The sequence below is a fragment of the Carcharhinus amblyrhynchos genome, chromosome 8 (genome assembly GCF_965287045.1).
Source record: "Carcharhinus amblyrhynchos chromosome 8, sCarAmb.v2.hapA, whole genome shotgun sequence".
Lineage (NCBI taxonomy): Eukaryota > Metazoa > Chordata > Chondrichthyes > Carcharhiniformes > Carcharhinidae > Carcharhinus > Carcharhinus amblyrhynchos.
Window position 1 is genome coordinate 91,220,910 of NC_137331.1, and position 25,819 is coordinate 91,246,728.

At 43.1% G+C, this 25,819-nt stretch overlaps 1 protein-coding gene across 1 annotated transcript in view; it reads right to left on the bottom strand.

Moving 5' to 3' along the window:
• Window positions 1-2,536: 2,536 nt before the first annotated feature.
• Window positions 2,537-25,819, bottom strand: part of LOC145346762 (uncharacterized) — a 67,323-nt gene continuing 44,040 nt past the window's right edge. The window contains exons 3-5 of the mRNA XM_080194462.1: window positions 19,778-19,966; window positions 6,875-6,950; window positions 2,537-3,067 (exon numbers count right to left, since the gene is read on the bottom strand). Coding sequence (XP_080050588.1) covers window positions 2,912-3,067; window positions 6,875-6,950; window positions 19,778-19,966 — 421 coding nt within the window. The 3' untranslated portion in view covers window positions 2,537-2,911. The remainder of the gene's footprint in view (window positions 3,068-6,874; window positions 6,951-19,777; window positions 19,967-25,819) is intronic.

The following is a 25,819-nucleotide window of genomic DNA, read 5'->3' on the forward strand; positions in this document are numbered from 1 at the left end:
TGACTACCTTCTCCACCTTTTTTGCCACTTTCTGTGACCTGTACACTCAGATCCCTCTATCAATTCTCTTTTGGTTTCTGCCATTTACTGTACATTTCCTATCTGTGTTGGACTTTCCAAAATGCATTACCTAACATTTGTCCATTTTAAACTCCATCTGCCATCTCTCCACCCAAGCATCCAACCGATCTATCTTCTGCTGTATCCACTGATGGTCCTCATCGCTATTCGCAAATCTACCAATCTTTGTGTCATCCGCAAACTTACTCATCAAACCAGTTACATTTCCTCCAAATTATTTATGTATATTACAAACAGCAAAGGTCCCGGCATTGATCCTTGAGGAACGCCACTTGTCACAGCCCTCCATTCAGAAACACACCCTTCCACTGTTACTCTCTGCCTTCTATGACTGAGCCAGCTCTGTATCCACCTTGCCAGCTCACCTCTGATCTCATGTGACTCCACCTTCTGCACCAGTCTGCCATGAAGGACCTTATCAAAGGCCTTACTGAAGTCCACGTAGACAACACCCACTGCCCTCCCTTCATCAATCATCTTCATCACTTCCTCAAAAAAACTTGATCACGTTCGTGAAACATGACCTCCTCTTCACAAAACCATGTTGCCTCTCACTAATAAGTCCACTTATTTCCAAATGGGAGTAAATCCTGTCTCGAAGAATCCTCTCAATAATTTTCCTACCGTGTGCATGTGGCGATCCACCAATGATTGCATCCACATGCAAAGTAAGCATTGAGTTCATGACCCTGTCTGCCTGATGTAATGAGACTGTACCTTTAAGGAATGTATTTTAGCCAAGTTTCTGTGCTAAATGTGTTTACTAGACCCTTCCATTTTATCTGAGCCATTTAATCTAGACCTGGTGGCACTGTATTGTTTCTGCAGCAACATAATTGTTCTTAATGGCTGCAATGTTGTTTCATCTTAACTAATGCAGAGTTCTGTTGTTTCATGTTTTCCCCTGTGATATTTCAGAGTGGCGCTTGATCGGGTTGTTTGAGATATAAGGTCATATGACAGGGTACAGCTAGGTTTTCATAGAGAACTCAAGGCAGCCTGCTTTGGAATTTTTAGAGGGAGTTTGCTTTCTCTGTATCTCTTGCTTTGCCTGAAGTGGAGATTGGAATCTGCCAAGAAATAAGCCATTTACACTAAGATTCTACTGTCTGGAAGCAGAGCTTTCTCTGGAAGTTGCTACATGAGAATTAGAAGACAAGTGCCTGTCTGGATCATTCCCCAGAAGTATCAAAAGGCTGGAAATCTAGTTGGTTTCTGTGCTAACTGGTTCTAAAGAAAGGATTTAATGTCTGTGGGGAATACTGCTAAATTGGAACAGAGGTAGCTTGCTGTTAAGAATTATACGTTGTCATGTATATGTATGTTAATTGGTAAAAGTTATGTTAATTCTGTATTCTGAAATAATGTTTGTTTTGATAATGGGTAACTTGAATCATATCTGGAGTGAAACACCTTATGCTCACCCTAATGCCAAAATCAAATGTAAAAGTTAGGGTCCAAGCTGACTGCATAAATTGCCTTGGAGTTTCTGATCTGGTTCTTAACACTGCACCGGAGGCCTTCAGCACTTGTTCTGAGCTTCTCTGCAATAAGCAGGGGAATCCTGCTTCAGGTTAGACTGCCGCCTGAACACATTATTCTCCACAATTATCCTCAATACCCGTGCCTCACAAGGCTGTATCCTCACCCCCTTACTGCAGTCCTTATACACGTATGACTGTGTGACCAAATTCCTCTCCAACTTCATTTTCAAGTTTGCTGATGACTCCACCACAGCGGACTGGATCTCAAACAATGATGAGTCGGAGTACAGGAAAGAGATAGAGAATCTGGTGAATTGGGGTGACGACAATAACCTCTCCCTCAACGTCAGTAAAACGAAGGAGATAATCATTGACTTCAAGAAGCTTAGTGGACGACATGCCCCTGTCTACATCAATGGTGATGAGATGGAAATGACCGAGAGCTTCAAGTTTTTAGGTGTCCAGATAACCAACAACCTGTCCTGGTCCCTCCAAGTCGACACTATAGTTAAGAAAGCCCACCAATGCCTCTACTTTATCAGAACACTAAGGAAATTTGGTACATCCTCTACAACTTTCTCCAATTTCTACAGAAGCACCATAGAAGGCATCCTTTCCAGATGTATCACAGCTTGATATGGCTCTTGCTCTGACCAAGACTGCAAGAAACTACAAAACGTTGAGAATGTAGCCCAGTCCATCACACAAAGCAGCCTCCCATCCATTGACTCTGTCTACACTTCCCGCTGCCTGGGAAAAGCAGCCAGCATAGTCGAGGATCCCAGACATTCTCTCTTCCACCTTCTTCCGTCGGGGGAAAACATACAGAAGTCTGAGAACATGTACCAATCTAATGCATGTGACAATGATAAATAAAATCAAATGAGACCCTTTGCTCCATTCAGGTCTGACCGGGTGACAGCAGAAAATCAGGGGCGAATACCACAAAAACACATCCACACCTGTCACCATTAAATTTAAAAAGATTTATTTCAATACTCAACAATTTTGTTTTCTGGTTCTCAGATCAAAACGAAAAATCCACAAGAGAGAGAAAAATATAGCCAGAGAGGCTAAGTACAAAACTCAGCAGCAAACATACTTCACTCCATCAAACTGCAATAAAAGATCAATCAAAGCGAGGTTGCTGGGATCACAATTCAAGTCGAGGAAGAGGGATTTTTTTTGCTGTTTTCTGTCTTTTTTGTCAAACAAATAACAAAGGATTTCTCGTAATTATCTCTCTTTATATATATATTTATATAAAATACATCAAAGCATGCTAAGCGTTTCATAAGGCAGGGGAAAAATTGTAATTAAAAAAAATGTACACTTTTGCAATTGTTTTACATCATGTTGTTCTGTAGCGAGTTAACTTCAGCACTCGCGCTGTCTTTGTTGTCGTGTTTTGGTGTCCAGTTGTTTTGCACATTTAGTGAGTCTCCATCTTTCGGGCACGTTTTTAACGAATCTTGAGCTTTATTTTGTCCGTTCGCATCATCCTGCAGATAGAAATGTTGCAAAACAAAAATGAACCCCACACGCACACACAAATAATCGAACATACACATACACACACACAAATAATCATACACACACACATACACACAAATAATAAAACATACACACACACACATATACACACACACACACATACACAAATAATCAAACATACACACACGCACACACAAATAATCAAACATACACACATACACACAAATAATCAAACATACACACATACATACACACACACACACACACAAATAATCAAACATACACACACAAATAATCAAACATACACACAAATAATCAAACATACACACACACACACGGAAGAAGAAAAGAGAAAAGTTAAGAAAAGGATATGCTGTTCCTGGGTGTAATGCACAATCAAAACACTCCCTCGGATTGGGTTAGGGAATGAGAAACACCTGCTGTCAATCAAAACACATTTGGGAAACTCATACGTGGAGCTGGGAAGTGAGAACTTTCAGGTTGGTCCAAAAGATTCAATGGTCAATGTAGTGTTTCAGCCATTTCAAACGATTGACTCACGGAACATCATTGGACCAATGACCTCGAGTGACTGGATTACAGAATGGCAGTGCAAGGGAGGTGGATTACCATCAGTAGAGATACAGTTATTAAGACTGAGTGCTGGGGAATAGATTCCTAAGTGACCGTGTGAGGAATTGGGTTTGCATCATTAGTGATAATAGAGAATGGTGACTGGGAAAAGTTAGTGATCCTGCCTCCTGCCGAACCCACCAGCAGATCATTTGCCTGACTGAGACTCAGCTATCAGCACACACCAGGAATCAAATCTGGAGTTGTTCCATTGTACCCTCCACCTGTGACTGAGAAATAGTCAAGTTGACGCACAGGTAACACAACACAAATCATTCACAAGGTGATGAAGAACACAGAACAACATCTGCTCAGTCTCAGAGTGGACATATGGTCATTTCACTGAGTGTAACTCGGACAACATGGCAGCGTGTGCTCTGTGTTGGTATCCTTGGTGACAGGATTGCCTGCAGCTTTCAAGAAAAATCCGTGACATCTCAAACAACAATGAGCAATTACTAAGGAGATATTCCCTTCAAGCTGAAGTACTTAGGGAAAGCTTTGATGCCAGTTCATGGCGTTGGTAAAATTAAGCGCAGGAAGCCACTCAGTCCATCACTCCAATGTTGACTGCATCTATCCACTCTAATCCATTTTCCCTGCCTATTCCTTATAATCTGTTCTTCCATTTGAATTATTTCTCTAATTCTCTCTTAAATGATGAAGCTCAATAAACTTGTAACGTATAACTGAAGTGGAATTGAATGGAGATGTGTAACAGCTATTTCATTTGATGTCACCAACTTACACTATCAAAGGTTAAAATTACCCTCTCCAGGTTCTACTCACACTACGACAATAGTCCACTTCACCCCGCCTTTTTCATTTTACTATTCTTGTTACTGATTCACCAACCATGAGAAACAAACTTCCATTATTAATCCATCTGAACCTTTTGTAAAATTAAAAACCTTGATTAGTTCTCCTTTAACTACCTTCACCCGAACATAAAAAGAGAACTTAGTTTTCTCCATCACTAGAATTCTGGATGATGGCAATAGCATTGTCAACCGTTAAATCATGCCAAGCACTTCAGTATCCTCTTTTAGAGTTAGTTATGGTAGGCTAATTGGCCCCTTCAGTCCCTGTGGGCCCTCCGTTGAACAACTCACTCGGTTCCTTCCCACTCCCCCACTAGATTCCTCTAACCCTGCATATTTATTGTGGGTGGCACGGTGGCACAGTGTTTGGCACGGCTGCCTCACCATGTCAGAGACCTGGGTTCGACTCCCAGCTTGGGTCACTGTGCGGAATCTGCATATTTTCCCAATGTCTGTGTGGGTTTCCTCCGGGTGCTTCGGTTTCCTCCCACAGTCCAAAGATGTGCTGGGTAGGTGCATTGGCCATGCTGAATTCTCCCTCAGTGTGCCTGAACAGGCACTGGAGTGTGGTGACTGGAAGATTTTCACAGTAACTTCATTGCAATGTTAATGTAAGCCTACTTGTGACACCAATAATTAAACTTATTTCCTTAAATCCAGTTCCCTTGTGAAATTACTGATTGTTTCTGCTTCCCCCACTGTCATGGGCGGCCAGTTCCAGATTATTACCATTTGCTACATAACCTCCTTGTACCTTCCCCCCCAGCCCCACACCCCCAACACCCCATTGCCACTGCCGCATTTTTGCTCAAAACCTTAAATCTTACTATCAGCTTTTTGTGTCTATCTTATTCAAACCTGTCATAATCTTGTACACTTCAATCAAAGCCCCCTTCAGTCTCCTTTGCTGCAAGGAGAACCCCAGGTTTAACAACTAAACACTGGAACTGAAATCCCCTCATCCCTGGAACCATTCTGGTAAATCTCTTCTGCACCTTCTCAAAGGGCCTCATGTCTTCCCTAAACTGTGTGGCCAAACTAGATGTGATAATCCAACTGGCACCTGACCAGAGATTGTTCAAGGTTTAGCAGAACTTCCCCACTTTTATACGAAATTCTTCTATTTCTGAAGCACAAGAGCAGGGTTCTTTGAATGGCAGAGTTTACCCAGCCTGTATCCCGAAGAGTCAGCTTGCAATGCATCCCATTACTCTCAGCAGCCCTACAGCTATTTAACTCTCCAAAGAATATCAATTTTAAAGAGCTAAGAAAATTTGGCATGTCCGCTACGAGTCTCACCAATTTTTACAGATGCACCATAGAAAGGATTCTTTCTGGCTATATCACAGCTTGGTATGGCTCCTGCTCTGCCCAAGATTGCAAGGGACTATAAAAGTTCATGAATGCAGCCCAGTCCATCTCGCAAACCAGCCTCCCATCCATTGACACTGTCTATATTCCCTGCTGCCTTGGCAAAGCAGCCAGCATAATCAAGGACCCCGCGCACCCTAGACATTCTCTCTTCCACCTTCTTCTATTGGGAAAAAGATACAAAAGTCTGAGGTCAAGTACCAACCGACTCAAGGACAGCTTCTTCCCTGCTGCCATCAGACTTTTGAATGGACATACCTTGCATTAAGTTGATCTTTCTCTACACCCTAGCTATGACTGTAACACAGCATTCTGCACTCTCTTGTTTCCTTCTCTATGAATGGAATGCTTTGTCTGTGTAGCGCGCAAGGAATAATACTTTTCACTGTATACTAATACAGGTGACAATAATAAATCAAATCAAATCTAAATTCTCCCTCAGTGTACCCAAACTGGTGCCAGACTGTGGCAACGAGGGGATTTTCACAGTGACTTCATTGCAGTGTTAATGTAAGCCTTACTTGTGACTAATAAATATTTCTTTTTGGGCAGTAAGGGATGGGCACTAACTGTTGACCGTGCCAATAAAACTCATATCCCGAGTAAAAAAGAACATTTCACTTGTTAACAAGCTCACAGCTCTTTCCTCAAAGCAAAACGGAATGAGTAAAGCAACCTCGCCAACACTCCCTGCCTGAACACACCCGTATTTCCACAGCCCACTGCCCCTGCTGACCCTGCCTTGCCAATTCAATTATCCTTTGCTGACTTAAAGAGTTTCATTTCTCAAAGTGCTGTTTTAAAAATCATCAATTCTAAAGGTGATCAGAGAGGGACCTGTGAAACCAGCCTAGATCTAGGTGGCAGGTAGATTTTGCCTTTGGCTGTGGGATACTCATGCATTTCGAAAATACACAGGAGATTGTAATATTATCACAGTACACCAACATGGGATAAAACATTAGGTGAAATTGTGTGTAGTTTTCTTACATTTGCCTGGGAGCCCTCAGCAATGGTGGAGAGGGAGAAATTGTCATTATGTTGTTCCAGCTGAGGCCTGTACTTGCTGAAAAACAAAGTAGAAGGTTTTATTTAATGTACAAGGTAACATGAAGGACAGACATGCCATTTCAGTTGTGAGTTACCATGATATTGCTAACTCCTCAAAGCACAATCACAGTCCCGCATCACATTCCCTCTGCATGTAACTCTTTGCCTTTCATTGACTTCCCGTGTTGCCTAGTAACCTCAGATGCTAGCCCAAAGTTCAAATGAACATTCCCATGAATTCCCCTATGGGTCATTGGCAAACCAGATTAACACATGATTCCACAACTGGACATGCATCCATTTCATCTGGACAGTGAATAAACCCAATTCATGAAACATGATTAAGTGTTCTAAATGTTCTCTCCATCTGAAACCCTACTGATAAAATGTGTATATTCTCAAGGCTTAAACATTCTCTTAGAATATGACTTTGCCCTATGCCCTTTACCATGATGCTTTGCAGCAAATTGCCCTCGGCTAACGTGAACAATATTCCTTAAAAAATAAATGAATACATTCAAAATATCAGCATATATGTTTTAAAATCATAATCACTTGTTTAAATCTCTTACTGCATCTCATATGTGTGTAAACTGCTTTCTTGTTAGCTGATGAGCTTATTGCTGGTAGTTCTGTTGGTGCCTTCATGTCTCATGGTTTAAAAATCTTAATAACCTATTAGGGTTCCTCCTCTTACAGTCTGACATATTTAGTACCATCTGACCAGTAACAGGCCTTTGATCAAGAAAATCCGACCCCTGAGAAGGCCAGTAGCTCTATGAATTGGCACCATCACCAGAGAGGTGATGGCTGCTGACACCCACAACCTAGAATAGCCACTGGACCCCAGGCCACAGGTGAGTGATGGCAGGAAACCCCCAGGGAGGTCAAGGTGGAGGGCAGAGGGAAGGGCGCAACAAAAGCAGGGAAGATGGTGGAAGTGGTTCTCCATGGGGGCCTATTCACTATGCTGGGCCACTCGCTCAGGCACTAAGAGCCTTTGAACAAGGTATCCCCCCCAAACCCACCCCTGCCATCAGAGACACACACACACACACACACACACACACACTTTCTGTCTTGGCAGCCTACAAGCAACCCTGTAACAATGCTTGTGGTGGAATCAGGCCCTTGATTGGCATAAATTGCCCACTTACAGGTCTCAGCAGATGGTGGGCTAGATTGGCCATCCAGTACACAGACCTTAAGGATACGTGTCCACCACTCACCTGTCTAATAAAATGACCCCTCCTCCCCACCACAAAACTCCCCACCAGGGAGGATATTGAATTCCGCCCTCCGCGTGGGAGGGCAGATAGCACCCAGCATGGGTCACGAGAAGTTGACTTTGTGTGAGAGTGTAACAGGGTCAGCAGAAATTAATGGGATTATAACCTGAGACAGATGTAAAATAACTTGCTGTCACCCATTTTACACCACTGTGAGCTTATTTTCCAGTGGGGAGCGTGCAGACTCCCTCCCAGACAGTTTCAGGTTTCCCTGCTACTGCTTCAGTGTGCGGGGGGAGGCTCACAGCAAGTCTTTCAAAAGCATTCCAGTGCCTCACTGGGGTAACTATGGTAGCATCACTCAGTCGTGATCTGTTCAGGAAGCCCTTTCCATCCTGAATCTGCTTATCTGAGTCACTGTGTCTTCTTTTTATTGGGGAAAGTGGGTCAGGGCAGAGGCTTTGGCCAGAATTTCCAGCCCAGTCATGGCAGGAGATCCCATGGCCCAGCCAAAAGACTGTGACCTTCACCGGGACTGGACAATCAAGGCGGTGAGTGTGGAGCCAGAAAATTCCACTGGATTTAAAGGCCCCCACTCCCAAATCTTAGGCCAGAATTTATTTGCTAAAACAAAATGAAGGAGTTCTTGCAGTGCTTTGACTAACATTTTACAGTGGCAATGGTGTGGTGCTATTGTTGCTGGGTTAGTAATCCAGAGACACAAGGTATTGGTGTGTGGGCTGAGGTTCAAGTTCCCCTACAACAGATGGTGAAATTTCAATTCAGTTTTTTTTTAAAAAAGTCCTGGATTTAAAGACTAAAGGTGACCATGAAACCATTGTCAATTGTCATAAAAACCCACCTGGTTCACTAATGTCCTTCAAGGAAGGAAACCTGCCATCCTTATCCAGTCTGGCCCCCATGTGACTCCTGATCTACAGCAGTGTGATTGACTCTTAACTGCTCCCTTCAGGATGGGCAATAAATAGTGACCCAGCCAGTGGCGCCCATATCTCATGAATGAATTTTAAAAAATTCAAGGCAAGCTGAACTTCTTTGTCATTCTTTGTTGTGTCGGTGGCAATTTGCTCTGTGCAACATTTCCTTCCAGGTGCGCCTACATACTAAACATCACCGCTCTCAAAGTCATTTGCTGTATGTGAAACATTTTGAAATGCTTCTGACAGTCACAATCAGGTGCTCCTTAGATGTGTTACCTTTGAATACAGAACTGCCATCAGTACATCCAGCCGTCTGCGTCAAGAGGTTGCATTCAGGGTTGGCCCATTGTACACAGTGGACAGCAAGTCCATCTGAATGAACCAAGATATTGTTGCAAAGATTGGTCTGATTTCAGCTGATAGTAATTATATATGTTATAGTAATTATATTCAGCTATTGTAATTACATTTGTTTATTTGCGTTCTCAATAAGACATGAAGTTATGTTGCCTTTCTGACAGTTAAAATGATCATGAAAAACATTGTGACAAAGAAAATCCACAGAAAGAAACAATCAATTACTTTAGCTGCCAGGGACCCGGGTTTGATTCCAGCCTCACATCTTACACAGGCTAAGCCTAGACCAGAAGGACTTGAGCATCATTAGAGAAAGGTCTTCTAGACGCCACATGTCTTTGTGGAGTTTGTGTTGTGGGATTCTCCCTGTGTCTGCATGGGTTTCTTCCAGATGCTCTGGTTTCCAGGACAAAAGATACATAGGTTAGGTGGATTGGCCATGGTATGTGAACGGGGTTACGGGGATAGGGCAAAGGGGAGGGCCTGGGTGGGATGCTCCTTTGGAAAGTCGCTGCTGAGTGGCCTCTTTTTGCATTGTAGGGATTCTATGAAACTGCCTGAACTCTCTCCTTGCAGTTTGCATTGTTAACTATTAACTACTACACACAACAACAAATGACATTAAAGGCACAATGTGTATATAATGAAACATCCCAGGATCCTTCATTATAAAATGAAGTATTGTACTGAGACACATAGGGAGGTATTAGATAATGTGACCAAAAGTCTAGTCAAAGACATATGTTTGAAGGAGTAACATAAAGGAAGAAAGCTGGGTAAAGAGGCGGAGAGGTGTGGGAAAGGAATTCCAAAGTGTGGAACTAAGACAACAGTGGTGGCACAATTATGATTGGGAATGTAGAAAAGGCAGGATTTGAGGAGATAGCTGGGAGGATGTGGGGCTGGAGGAGATTACAGAGGTTTGGATGGCTAGGGACTTACATTGATAACTCCAAGTCCCAAAGATAGCTTCAATCAAGGAATACATTTAATGTGAGGCCAGCTCCAACTATACGATAATGTCTTGGTTGCATTTATGGTTCTCTGTTTCAAACATCAACATTATGTTGAAAAGTGAGGGAATGACTGGATGCCATGGTTCTTCTAGATCCCCCTGTCATCATTGTGATTTGGGGTGAGTGGTACTGGCTCTTTATCCTGATGTAATTATAACAATCACTCTGTCATTGTAAGTCAATCATTCCCAGGGGGACGTACTGAAGTCACTTTTAAACACAGGTCAGGTTCTTTCTGTGATGGAGATGGAGTGGAATAATTGGATGGTTATGATACTCCAACAGCTTCCGCAATCGGTTTTTCGCTCAGGTTACCACGGTGATATTTAAACATAGGGCCTCTGGGTCTCCACTCCCTTTGTGCTTTCAGTGCATGGATGAGAGAGGGTAAGCAAAGACCACCAGAGCCATTAAGGTCCACCTCTGACCCAGACACACCATCCACACATCGCTCCTGAGACAGGCAAGGAGAAGGGAGAAGCTTCCAAAACTCGGTGAAATTTCTCTGACTCAGGAAGCCATAGTGTCACATTATTCATTGGTGAGACCAGACACGGAGAGCTGTGCACAGCTGTGATCTTTCTATTTCAAAGCAGCAGTGCAGCAAAGGGTGGCTAGACAAATCATAGAATGGAGAAGGCGTGTGTCATGAGCAAACCAAATGTATTTTTCCTATTTTTGTTTGAGTTGTTAAACCACTTACTCATCCCCACTTTCTACTGTTGCAGCATCCACTTATTTCTCAGCTTAATTCTGTCCCCACTCCTTTCCCTGGGAGTTACTCCAAGTGTTTATTACTCTTCACGTGAAGAAGGAATTTCCAGTATCCGTTTTGCCTCTGTTCAATGTTGCGTATGTGGTGTGTCTTTAAGTCAGTAACGCAGAATTGAGTCACCTGACTCAAGGGACCATTGGGAACTGGGAGTGCATAATCATACCAGAGGGAGCGAGTCCTCTCAGAGACAGATGCTAGAATTATATCACCTCACCTGCCTCAGAATCAGAACGGGTGAGTGACGGACAACAGAAATGTCCGTTGACCCTGGGTGGGGATTTCCAGACTCGCTCAAGCCTGGCTGTAAAATCCCACTGTCACGATGTGGAGATGCCAGCGTTGGACTGGGGTAAACACAGTAAGAAGTCTCACAACACCAGGTTAAAGTCCAACAGGTTTATTTGGTAGCAAACATCCCAAAAGCTAGTGGCGTTTGCTACCAAACAAACCTGTTGGACTTTGACCTGGTGTTGTGAGACTTCTTACTATAAAATCCTACCCAGGATGTTCTGGAAGTATGTTGTAAGCATGTAGAACTGGGTGCTGCAAGGCAGCATTCATGCTGCATAAACCTCTTATTCATGCTGCAAGTTCTCTTATCAATTAATACTTTTCTTGCTCCGAATGAAGTCAGTAACATCTCTTAACAATTCCAGGAGTGCTGGCAACACACACACAAAATATAATAACCAGTTTGAACCTTTGTCCGTTCAGTTTACTCGGGCTCTTTAAAGTTATATTCGTCATTTCACAGAATCACAGAATTGTTCTGGTGCAGAAGGAGGCCATTTGGCCCATCATGTCTGCACTGGCTGAGTATCATGAGTTAGTGTCATTCCCCTGCCTTTTCTCTGTACCTCTGCACATTGCTTCTTTTCAAGTAATCACCAAATGCCTTCTTGAACCTGCCTCCAATACACTTCCAGGCAGCGCATTCCAGACCCAATCCACTTGGTGTGTGAAATAATTTATTCTCACATTGCACTTACCTTCTTCTTTCCATTTACCATTTAACATTCCTATGTAAGATCACCCTGTGCTGCCTCTTTGCAGGTCGAATGGCCTCTCCCATCTTTTCTCATGGGTAGATCCCAAAGACCTTTTAAAGTTTATTTATTAGTCACAAATAGGCTTACAATGAAGTTACTGTGACATTCCCCTAGTCGCCACACTCCGGCGCCCGTTTGGGTCAATGCACCTAGCCTACACGTCTGGAAACCAGAGCACCCGGAGGACACCCACGCAGACATGGGGAGAATGTGCAAACTCCACACAGATCCAAGCCGGGAATCGAATGCGGGCCCCTGTCGCTGTGAGGCAGCAGTGCCACCATGCCACTACAGCCAGATGCCAGAAAAAGACGAAAACGTAGGATGATAACCCCTTGTCAGAGTGACACTCCTTTCACTGCAATGCAAGCCATTTAACAAGGGCAAGATTATTTCCCTCCTTAACTGAGGGACCAAGTTCAACTTAAGCCAGCTGAGATCCAAAGACAGATGCAATGAAGAAGGCTGTTCAGAAAGAAACTGCTACTCCCCCCATCACTGCAGCCAACAGTGGCCTGGCTGGTACAGATTATCCTTGTTCCTTCTCATTCCCAGATATCTCAAGTTGCCCACCTTGATTTTCTGATTTAAGATTTATCCATCAATCAGGCAGCAGCGCTGAAAACAACTCTTCCTAAACCACTAGGAAAATAAAACAAACAGAACAGAGCAGCAAGTAGCAAATAAACACAAGTGGAACCTGGTTAAGCGAGGTTCAAGGGTCAGGTCGTCAGGGCTAGATTGCCAAAGTCCAAGGCTGAACCATCCAGAGGCAGGATTAGGGTTCCGAAGCTCTGTGCTGGATTGTCAGGATTCAGACTCGATTGCCAAGAGTCCAGGTTGAAATACTTTAAGTGACGCAGCAGTTTCTGTCCCCATGCAGCAAGAACTAGACAATATCCAGACTTCAGCTGGTAACTGACAAGACTGCAAATGTTAGATAATGGCAATCTTATCAAGGAAGAGTCTAACCTTCTGCCCCAATGCATTCGCTGGCATTGCCATTATCAAATCTTCCACCCAGAGTCACCACTGAGCAGAAATCTAATTGGGTTATCTGCATAAATGCTGAGAGTACAAGAGCAGATCAGAAGTTGGGTAACCAGCAGCAAGTTACTCACCTCCAGGCTCCAAAACATCTACCACAAGGCAGAGGTATGATGGAATATGTCTCTCTATATGTCTGGGTGAGTGCATCGCCTGCCACACTCAGAAAGTTCAACATTATCCATGACAAAGCAACCTGTTTGATCATCACCCCATGCACTAACTGAAATATTCATTCACTCCACCACAAGTGCGCCATGGTTTCCATGCTTATCATCTATAATTCGCCAACAGCACCTTCCAAAACTGAAATGTCTGCCAAGGACAAGGGCATCTTGCCAAGGCCATCCCCATACCCCCAATTCTTGCCTTCAAACAACTGCACAACCTCAAACAGACCATTGTTCGTAGCAAACTATCCAGAACAGTGACCAAGGCACCACACAACCCTGCCACAGCAACCTCTGTAAGACATGCCGGATCATTGACACGGATGCCATCATCTTACGTGAGAACACCATCCACCAGGTAATGGTACATACTCTTGCAACTCGGCCAACGTTGTCTACCTGATACGCTACAGGAAAGGATGTCCCGAGGCATCGTACATTGGGGAGACCATGCAGACACTATGACAACGGATGAATGAACACTGCTTGACAATCACCAGGCAAGAGTGTTAGAACATAAAACATAGAAAAACTACAGCACAAACAGGCCTTTTGGCCCACAAGTTGCACCAATCATATCTTTAACTACTAGGCTTACCTATAACCCTCAATCCTATTAAGTCCCATGTACTCACCCAGAAGTCTCTTAAAAGACCCTATCGAATCTGCCTCCACCACCACCGACGGCAGCCAATTCCACTCACCCACCAGCCTCTGAGTGAAAATCTTACCCCTGACATCTCCTCTGTACCTACTCCCCATCACCTTAAACCTGTGTCCTCTTGTAGCAGCTATTTCAGCCCTGGGAAAAAGTCTCTGAGAATCTACCCGACCAATACTTCTCAACATTTTATACACCTCTATCAGGTCACCTCTCATCCTTCATCTCTCCAAGGAGAAAACACCGAGCTCTCTCAACCTATCCTCATAAGGCATGCCACCCAATCAAGGCAACATCCTTGTGAGTCTCTTCTGCACCCTTTCAATGGCTTCCACATCCTTCCTGTAATGAGGCGACCACATCTGAGCACAGTACTCCAAGTGGGGTCTGACCAGGGTCTTATAAAGCTGCAGCATTATCTCCAGACTTCTAAACTCAATTCCTCAATTGTTGAAGGCCAGTACACCATATGCCTTCTTAACCACATCCTCTACCTGTGAAGCTGATTTGAGAGTCCTATGAACCTGGACTCCAAGATCCTTCTGATCTTCCACACTGCTCAGAGTCTTACCCTCAATATTATATTCCTTCATCCCATTTGACCTGCCAAACTGAACCACCACACATTTATCCAGGTTGAAATCCATCTGCCACTTCTCTGCCCAGTCTTGCATCCTATCCATGTCATGCTGCAACTTCTGACATCCCTCCAAACTGTCCACAACACCTCCAACCTTCTCTCCATGTTGTTTTCATGTTGGAGAACACTTCAGCGGTCACGGGAATTCAACCTCTGATCTTTGGGTGAGCATTCTCCAAGGTGGCCTTCACGACACATGATATGCAGAATCCCTGAGCAGAGACTGATGGCCAAGTTCCGCACACATGAGGACGGCCTCAACCAGGATCTTGGGTTCATGTCACACATCTGTAACCCCCACGACTTGCCTGGACTTGCAAAATCTCACTAACTGTCCTGCCTGGAGAAAATATACATCTCTTTAACCTGTGCTTAACATTCTCTCCACTCACATTGTTTGTACCGTTAAGACTTGATTAGTTGTAAAGACTCGCATTCCAACCACTACTTTGTAAATTGAGTTTGTGTTTTTATATGTCCTGTTTGTGAACAGAACTCCCACTTACCTAATGAAGGAGCAGCGCTCAGAAAGCTAGTGAATTTTGCTATCAAATAAACCTGTTGGGCTTTAACCTGGTGTTGTGAGACTTCTTATAAGGACATGGGCAGCAGGCACATGGAAACGTCCAAGTTACCTTTCAAGTCACATGCCATCTTGACTTGAAAAATATTTCACAGTTCCTTCATTGTCACAGGGTGAAAATCCCAGTGTTCTCACTCTGGTGTGTTTGTACCACACAAATTGCAGCAGTCCAAGACAGCAACTCATCACTACCTGCTTAAGGACAATTAGGGAGAGCTATAAATGCTGGCCTTTTCAGCAACACATGTGTCCTGTGAACAAATGAAAAATAAATCAGCGCTGAATTGTCCAAGTGCAGTGCCTGGATGTCCAATACTCAGTTTGCCCATCATTCAAACGGATCCACACATTGCCTTTCCCCACAATTTTAGACATCACGATTCGAATGATTCCCAAGTTTCTGGCTGGATCATCCCATCCATAAATAATCCCAACCACTGAGCAATCTTTAGTCACTTTTATGTTGCTATGTAGATATGTAAATGCCATTCTCCGAAGTGGAAGTTTTCCACAGCCAACGGCCTCTGCAGCTGTTATCCTTACTATGCCAATAAGTTCATTTCCATAATACTGTCACGTTGTGTCTAAGATCGGCTTTGTAGGAGCAGTTAACAGAACATTTTTTTATTCATTCGTTGGACATGGGCGTCACTGGCTGGCCAGTGTTTATTGCCCATCCCTAGTTGCCCTTGGAGAACAGGTGAGTGTCAATCACATTGCTGTGGCTCTGGAGTCACATGTAGGCCAGATCAGGTAAGGATGGCAGATTTCCTTCCCTAAAGGACATTAGCGAACCAGATGGGGTCTTCCAACAATCAACAATGGTTTCGTGGTCATCAGAAGATTCACAATTCCAGATATTTCTTTATTGAATTGAAATTCCACCATCTGTCATGGTGGGATTTGAACTCAAGTCCCCAGAACATTAGCTCAGTTTCTGAATTAATATTCAAGCAATGAGAGAGGCGATTGCCTCTCCCTTTAAAGATGAAACCTGAATCCCAAAGTTTTCATATTTATTTACCGTTTCAGCAGTGTTAACAAGGTTGAAGCTGATTATCCTTCCTGAGAAGTTGCTGAGTTGATAGAATGCTTTTGTATATGGTGACCGGACATTATGTGGACTGGAGTCATACCAAAAGTCAGAGGTTCCCTTCCCTTCATTAGTGACCTCGTTGAATTTGTGAGAATAATTTGGTGTGTTCGAGGTTCATCCGGTCTCATCCTGGCCCATGGATGACCAGATTTACAGAATTCAGTTTCACAATTTGTACTGGGGAGATTTGTAATATGAAACTCTGGATCACTGGCCTGGTATCCCTTGTACCACTGGATACCGGTTACTGCAAGAGATAGGAACACATCTGCTTTCATCAGCAACAGACTCGGGGGAGAAAATTTCAATCACTTGTGAATTAATGTCAGCACCTCCCCGCCCCGCCCAGCCACTCAGCCTGTGCAGAGTTAACTGATCATTATACAGTGAGGTGACTGACTGCTGATAGCTACCGTTGGCCTCAGTACCACTGGGCCAAGAAGTTAGGGGCAGAAACAGCTCGAAGCCCTGCTCTTCGTCATCCACCGCATTGGGACACTTGCTAGAAAATAGATGTCAGGTGAGGGGTTAGGATCAGACTCGACTGTGATGCCCTCTGACAAATAGTCCAACAAGACGTGCTTCGTAGCTGCTCATAAGATGGATGGTGCCTTGGTGAGGAGAAACGAGGGGGAACCGAGGGTACATGGAAATGATACCCTGGAAAGAGGAACCCAGTGGGACACTCAGTTTGTGAAGTGACGAGCTGATCAAACCAAATGTCCAAGGTTCAGGTGCCTGGTCCGTGCTGCACTGTCTACCCCCAGCTAGGACATAGGAACTGCAGTAGGCCATTCAGTCCCTCAAGCCTGTCCCACCATTCAAATGAATGGTTGCTGATCTGTGGAATTGAGAGTGCCTGTTTTCTGATCCTATCCAATAACTGGTGCTGAAAGAAATGAGGATGTGAAGGTTATAAGGACAGGGACGGGATGGTTTCTCATGCCTTCAGGAGAGAGGAGGTTTTAGCCAGGCGAAGAGAATGCATTGTGAACGAAGGGTCTTTCATAGAATCGCTGGCTAATTTTGAACAGCTAGTCAGCAACTCGTCTCCATGGAAACCACAGGCCAGAGCTGGGACACGCCTACTTAATCCCTTCACCAGCCAGTTCCCAGCATTACAGTTTTTGCCTCTTACTGACACAACATTGATTGACAAGAAGCGGTGAAACATTTGCTTTGAAACTTGTTTCTCTTCATCACATGTGGAAAACAAGAAAGGTCAACAATGACAGGGCTCCTTAATTAGATTTCACATAAACCACTCTTTCATTATTGATTACACAGAGAGCACTGTCTGCCTCTGTGCTAATGAGCATCCTGCAAAGACTCGATAAACACCCCACTGAGGGGCCTATTCCCAATCGGTAATATAGCCCTGATCCCGCTGTGCCAAGTGCACTCCAGAGTGGATTCAACAACTGCTATTACTGCAAATTCCACAGAATGAAATTCTTCATGATGCCAAGTGCCCAAAGTGTCCTCCAGTTCATTTATTTGTTCTTGGGATACCAAACTAGGTTGAATATTCGCATTTAAGCAATGCTGTTGCTGCCAGAAATCACAATCATTCATGCAAAAATGTGTGAATGTAACTTGCTGCCTCACACGGAGCGATCCAACCACAGGGCAAGAAAGGAGTAGGCTGCATACAGACTGACAGAAGGAGAGAGATGACATGAACAGAGGGAGAGCGAGAGAGAGAAAGTGATATAATATAAGCAGAGAGGGAAAAGGGTAATATAAATGCAGGGAGAGGGATAACGTAGTGAGAGGACGTGGGATAACATTTGCAGGGGATCCATCAGATGTGTTAATATTAACCAGAATGTATTGGTATTGACAGGGTACCCATAGGAATGTGTCACTATAAATAGGATGCCTCTGGGTGCATGTTAATATTGTCAGGACATCTCCAGGTAAGTCTTAACATTTATAGGGAATGTTATTAGTAGTGTAGTGATATTGTTAGCAGTGTATCTTATTATGCGTGTTAGTGTTGACAGGATATCTCTGGGTAAGTGTTAACATTTATAGGGAGTGTTATTAGCAGTGTATCTCTTTGTGTATGTTAATATTGACAGGATGTCTCCTGGGTGCATTAACATTTGAAGGGGATCCATAGGAGTGTGCTGTCATTAACAGTGTGTCGCTGGGAGTGTGTCAATATTGACAAAGTGCTTCTGTGAGACTGCTGATGTTAACGGGGTGTCTTTGGGGCAGGAGGAGTTAACATTAGCAGCGTTCCTCTGGACGTGCATTAACATTTATACTGTGTTTTTGGGAGTGTGTTAATATTAGCAGTGTGTCTTTGGAGATGTGTTAATATTAACAGGGTGTCTCTGGAATTGTGCTATTCTTGATGGAGTGTTCATGGAGTGTATTAATATTCACTGTTAAAGTGTTGAAAATCACTATGTAAAATCCAATTTGCTAAATCAGAAGGTGAGGTCCCAGAACTTTTATTTCTTCAATTCATCAATTGAATTATAGACACCAGAAAGATATAAGCTGACTGCAGTAGAACTCACTAATAGTGAGAGCTTCAGTCCTATCATTGCCTCCTGCTCCATATGTGATTGGAACCGGGTCTCTCAGTATCGGGTGGCAACCAGTGCCTTTACACAGAACAAAAAATAATACAGCACAGGAACAGGCCCTTCAGCCCTCCAAGCCTGCACCAATCATGTGTTCCTAACTAGACCATCTGTTTGTATCCCTCTATTCCCAGTCTGTTCATGAAACAGGGAGTTAGTCATTGTAAATGTAACAGATTCTTCCAAACAAGAATTTCAGAGTTTTTGTTCAGGGTGATGCAGTGACTCTGTGACATTCTGATCATTACAGGCCATCTCAAACCCTCTTCATCCCCAAAGTGATTGGTGAATGACTCTACCCCTGCCCCCTCCCTATAATCTGCTCACGTGAGTCTCAATGTTGTTGCCTCTGACTAGCCTGAAGACAATCTCAGAGCTGCTGCCTATCCCTCAGCTCAATGGACAAATAGTGGAGGAAGGAAAGGAGGTAAAAATGAGAGAAATTTTAAAAACATCCACCAGAACAAAGCAAAGCAACTCTGGGAGAGATACAGAGAGAGAGGAGAAAGTGTACAGAGGGAGGGAAAAACAAAGGAGTGAAAAAAGATAGAGAAAGCGAAGGAGGGACAAGTGAAAGGAATTACAAGTTCTGTTCTGGTACTGATGTTATTTTATTAGAAACACTTCCTCATGTACTTGCCGTTACCTTTTTTTCCCAGAGGGATGGTGTCACTATACCCACCTCCTTTTGCGAAGCTTTTTGTTTTCAGTTTTTAAGGAGTACACCTTCTTTGCAAAGAAGACAGTGAGCATGAAGAGAAGCAGAATCACCACTGCCGCAGAGCCAACTGCTATACACATCACCTGGAACTCTGTGATGATAAACTCACATCGAATCCCTTTGTGCCAGATGTAGTCCTGAGCGTTACATCTGTAGGAAGAACAAGTCACAAATATTAGATTGATCTTTTGCTACAAAGGTTTACCAGGCTGATTTCTGGGATGGTAGGCCTGTTATATGAGGAGGGATTAATTCCATTAGGGTTACATTCGTTGGAGTTTAGAAGAATGAGCATAGAAACTTATGAAATCCTAATAGGATTAGACAGGGTAGTTTCAGAAAGAATGTTCCCAATGGTGGGGGAGTCCAGAACTAGAGGGTGATAGTTTGAGGAAAAGGGGTAAATCTTTTAGAACTGAGGTGAGGAGAAATTTCTTCACCACCACAGAAAGTAGAGGCTAAAATGTTGTCTGATTTCAAGAATAAATTAGATATGGCTCTTGGGACGAAATGGATGAAGGGATTTGAAGGGAAGGGAGGAATCAGGATATTGGATTTGATGATCAGCCATGATCATAATGATTGGTGGAATAGGCTCGAAGGGCCGAATGGCCTACTCCTTCTAGTTTCTATATTTTCACTCAATTTGCATTGCTGGTTTACAAAGTGCTGGGAGGAGACTGAACCCCTGGGGGACCTTTTAAATCAACCTGATCTCTTCTTAAGAGCTCATAGAATGTGAACTGCTGTTCCCAATTTAAGCACAAGATGTTTTACCAGTGAAGAAGAACACAAGAAAATGGGGAATGCAGGAGGAACAATCATCCTGGAAGTGTGTAGGGATGTGAAATGATGGAACAAGGAAAGTCATGGGTTTCAAGAAGGAATGAAGCAGGTTCTTGTGATCAAATGGGATTCCGGATGACTAAAGAAATAATTTGCATTTATATATTGCTTTAAACAAGCTTGAGGTGTCCCAAAGTGTTTCATTTGTAATTTAATACCTTTGAGATGTAGTCACTGCTGTAACAATGCAGCAACCAATTTGTGGACAGTAAGCCCCCCACACACACAAGAAGAAATGAGCGGTTAATCTGCGTTGGCCATGTTAGCTGAGGGTTAAATATTGGCCTGGCAAACTCCATAGTTCTTCTTCAAACAGAGTCATATAGTCATACAGTACAAAAGAGGACCTTTGGCCCATTAAATCTTCGCTGACAAGACTACACTAAGTCTACACTAATCCCACTCTCCAGCACTTGGCTCAGAGCCTGGAATGTTATGACATTGCAAGTGCTCATCCACGTACCTTTTAAATGTTGTGAAGGTTCCTGCATCTACTCTCCTCCCAGGCAGCATGTTCCACACTCTCACCATCCTGAGTGAAAAGATTTTTCCTCAAATCCCTTCTAAACCTCCTGCCCCTCAAATCATGCCCCTCTCGTTATCAACCTTTCAATTAAGGGGGATGGCTGCTTTCTTTCTACGCTGTCCCGACTCCTCATAGCCTTATACACTTCACTACCACCCCTGCCCACCTTCTCTGGTCTAAAGAAAACAATCCAAGCCTATCCACCCTCTCATCATCGTTCAAATGCTCCATCTCAGGCAACACCCTGGTGAGTTTCCTCCTGTACCCCTTCTAATGCAATCATGTCCTTCCTATAGTGAGGTGACCAGAACTGCACACAGTACCCCAGCTGTGGCCTAACCAAAGTTTTGCACTGTTCCAACATAACCTTCTGCTCTTATAATCTATGCCACAACTGAAAAAGGCAAATGTTTCATATGTCTTCTTAGCTACCCTATTCACCTATCCTGCCACCTTCATGGACCTGTTGTCAAGCACCCCAAGAACTTCTGTTTCTCTGTGTTTACTAGTGTCCTGCCATTCATTGAGTTTTCCCTTGTCCTGTTACTCCTTCCAAAGTGCATCACCTTGCACTTTTCAGAATTAAATTCCATCTGCCACTGATCTGCCCATCTGACCAACCCATCTATATCTTCCAGTAACCTAAGATCTTCTTCTTCATTATTAATCGCCCTGCGTTTTTTCATGTCATCTGCAAACTAATTTATCACCCCCCACATTCCTACCGATACTATTTATATCTATCAAACAAAAAGGGACCTAGCACTGATCCCTCTGGTACGCCACTGGACACCATCCTCTGTCTCCTACCACTAAGCCAGTTTTGGATTTAGCTTGTCAAGTTACCATGGAATTCATGTGCTTTTACCTTCTTTATCAGCCCCCCACATGGGACCTTGTCAAAGGCTTTGCTGAAACCCATATCTATACATCTAGTCATTTTCTTGAAAAATTCAATCAAATTTTCTCAGCATGACTTCCCTCTAACAAAGCCATGCTGACTATCCCTAATCAAACCTTGCCTTTGCAAGTAGATATTAATTCTGTCCTTCGGAATTTTTCCCTAATAGTTTCCCTAACACTGACATGAGACTCACTGGTCTGTAATTCCCTAGTTTATTTTTACCATCCTTCTTAAAAAGTGGATCCACATTAGCTGTCCTCAAGTCACCTGGCCCCTGTGGCCAGAGAGGAATCAAAAATTTGGATTAGAGCCCCTGCAATTTCCTGCCTCACCTCCCACAGCTACCCGGGATACAACTCATCTGGACCTGGGGATTTGTCCACTTTTAAGCCCTCCAAAATCTCCAATACCATCTCATTCCCTATGTCAAACTGTTCAAATAGGGCCATTAAATCTTTTCTATCCACTTGATCAGATAGTCAGGTGTTGAGTTTGATTCAATTCAGCACCTCTGACAACACAGCAGTCCCTCAGCACTACACTGGAAGATTTTCTTAAACTATGTACTCAAGACATGGGCGAAGTCTACAACCTTCCAACTCATAAACAAGAGTGCACTAAGGGGATACAGTGGATGGGTGAGTGAAATAGATCAAAGATTTTCTCAGTTACCACTGAAGAATGAAGCAAATATAGTGGGGCTAGAGCCATATATAGACCAGAAAATGTAGAAGAGTCAATATCCCTTTCTCTGAGCAACTTATCAATGAAGTATTTGGGAAAGACCAGATCCCACACATTTCCAAGCATGTGAAGAGCTCTGTTATGGACAAGAAGATGAAAGTTCCAACCAGGCAGAAGGTAATCAAAAATCGCTGCCAGATCTCAAACTGCTGCTGTTAAACCCCATCACTGGGATCATCAGTCATTGGGAAAATGCTCCATTATAGAGGATGGATAGCTGAGCATTTAGAAATGCATAATAAACTCAAGTAGAGTCAGCATGGCTTCACGAAAGGGAAATCATGCCTGACAAATTTATCAGAAATCTTTGAGGTAGTAATGAGTAAGGTAGATAAAGGGGAACCAGTAGATGTAATATACTTGAATTCTCAAAAAGCATTTGGTAAGATACCACACAAAAGTCTACTTATCTGGGTAAATCTTTTAGACTGTGTGACAGCGCAGGTGTAGTTCTGTATATTCGTATATTGAACAATAAACATATGAAACAGAAAATTCTAGAAAAACTCAGTAGGTCGGATGGTATTTGTGGAGAGAGAATGGAGCCCAATTATTTGAACAAAGAAGTAAGAAGCCAGTCATCTAGAGATGTTCAGAGACTCGGGAGTCCAAGCACAATAATCACAAAACACCACTGTGCAAACACAAAAATAATTTAAAAAGTTAATGGACAGTTGACCTTCATCTCAAGAGAGCTGGAACATAAAGGGGTGGAAGTCATGTATGGCTGAATGCAGTTCTGGTTCAAACAAATCTGGAGTATTTCATTCAGTTCTGGCCTCTGTATCCCAGGAAGGATGTATTAGCCTTGGAGAGGATGTAGCACAGATTCACAAAAGTGAGGCTGAGAGGGCTAAATAAAGAGTATAGGTTAATTAATTTGTCCCTTTGGCTAAGTAGATGGTATTAAGAGTTATGGTATCAAAGCAGATAGATGGAATTAAGATACAAATGAGCAATGATCTAATTGAATGGTTCAACAGATTTGAGGGGCTTCTCCGGTTGCTATGTTTCACTGTGGGACATTGTAGGCCACACTTTAGCTTATCCCATCCAGAAAGAGCACCCGAGGCTCCAAAACAGAGGGAAAGTTGTCCAGGTATCCTATCCCTGATTAGTATCCAGTGACCTACCACTTTCATACAAGGTTATGAAATATATATATATGAACTTATGAAGTATAAGCCCAAAATGGATACTTGCCTGTAACATAACATGGAGTTGAGAGGGCAGGTGACACTTTTCTTTGCCAAGACACATGGAACTGGAAGAACACTGAGTCAATTTTCGTGTTTGGACATGTCTTGGCAAAGTCATTTAATGCAAATAACCCTTCCTGTGATAGTGAATGCATTTTTCCAGATGGCATGTGTTCACAGTACTGTTGCAATCTCTGTGACAAAGAGCTCAAAATCATTGAATGGGATTCTTTCTCCTCTAATTTCCTGAGTGTGTTTGTATCTATGTGTCAGTATGGGTGTAGATTTTATATTCAGGTGTTGAACAGTAAACATATCAAAACGGAAAATGCTGGAAATTCAGCACATCTGTCAGTACCTGTGGAGAGAGAACAGAGCCAACTTTGATTTGATTTGGTTTATTTTGTCACATATATCAGTATAGAGTGAAAAGTATTATTTCTTATGTGCTATACAGCCAAAATATACCATTCATAGGAAAGGAAATGAGAGAGTGCAGAATGTAGTGTTACAGTCATAACTAGGATGTAGAGAAAGATCAACTTAATACAAGGTTAGTCCATTCAAAAATCTGATGAAGAAGCTGTCTTTAGTTGGTACATGATCTCAGACTTTTGTATCTTTTTCCCAACAGACAAAGGTGGAAGAGAGTATGTCCAGAGTGCATAGGATCCTTGATTATGTTGGGTACTTTTTCAAGGCAATGGGAAGTGTAGACAGAGTCAATGGATGGGAGGCTGGTTTGCGTGAATGAAGCCCAGTCTTAGTAATGGACTGGGCTTCATTCATGACCCTTTGTAGTTTCTTGTGGTCTTGGACAGAGCAGGAGCCATCCCAAGCTGTAATACAACAAGAAAATTGCTTTCTATTGTGCATCTGTTAAAGTTGGTGAGAGTTGTAGCAGACATGCCGAACTTCCTTAGTCTCCTGAGAAAGAGGCATTGGTGGGATTTCTTAACTATAGCGTCAACATGGAGGGACCAGGACAGGCGGTTGGTGATCTGCACACCTGAAGCTCGCAACCATTTCTATTTCATCCCCATTGATATCGACATTTTGAATCAGGGTGCAGACTTGAAACACTGGTTTCATTTTCTCTCCACAGATGCTGTCAGACCTGTTGATTTTTTTCTAGCATTTTCTGTTTTTGTATGTTTATGGCTCAACAGCTGAAGATACAGAATACACACACACACAGAGGAAAAGATTGTGAGTAAAAAGAATCTGATTCAATGATTTTGAGATCTTCATTACAGAGACTGCAACAGCATTGTGAACATATGCATATTTTTAATGAGTTGGAAAAATGCAGTCACATCACAGGAAGGGTCATTCGCATTTTAATTACCTTGCCAAGACCTGTCCAGACGAGCTGTTGTGAAACTACCCACAGTCAAGCAGCCCTCTGACATTTGCTATTTGGGATCATATACAGGAAATGGGCAGTGAGACCTGTTGATATCTGTGGAATGATATTCCAATGTTGTTCACCTTGGTCACACCTGCCATCAGTCACCACATGAATCGATAACATTTACCAATTCAGTTAAGTGCAATTGATTCCACCTAGATCTGAATCGACAAGGAGTGAAAGACTGACCCCACTACACTGTTAAAATCAGGTCATTGTCGATCATGCCAAGCTGGGAATCATTCTGTCAACAACAGTTCCTGTAAGCATTGTGCACTGAACCATCACCGTTGACATAATACTTTCCTGTCAACATCTCCTAGTCAGACAGACCATTTGGTTGAAATAAAACATTATTAGAGGTGGCAGCTTT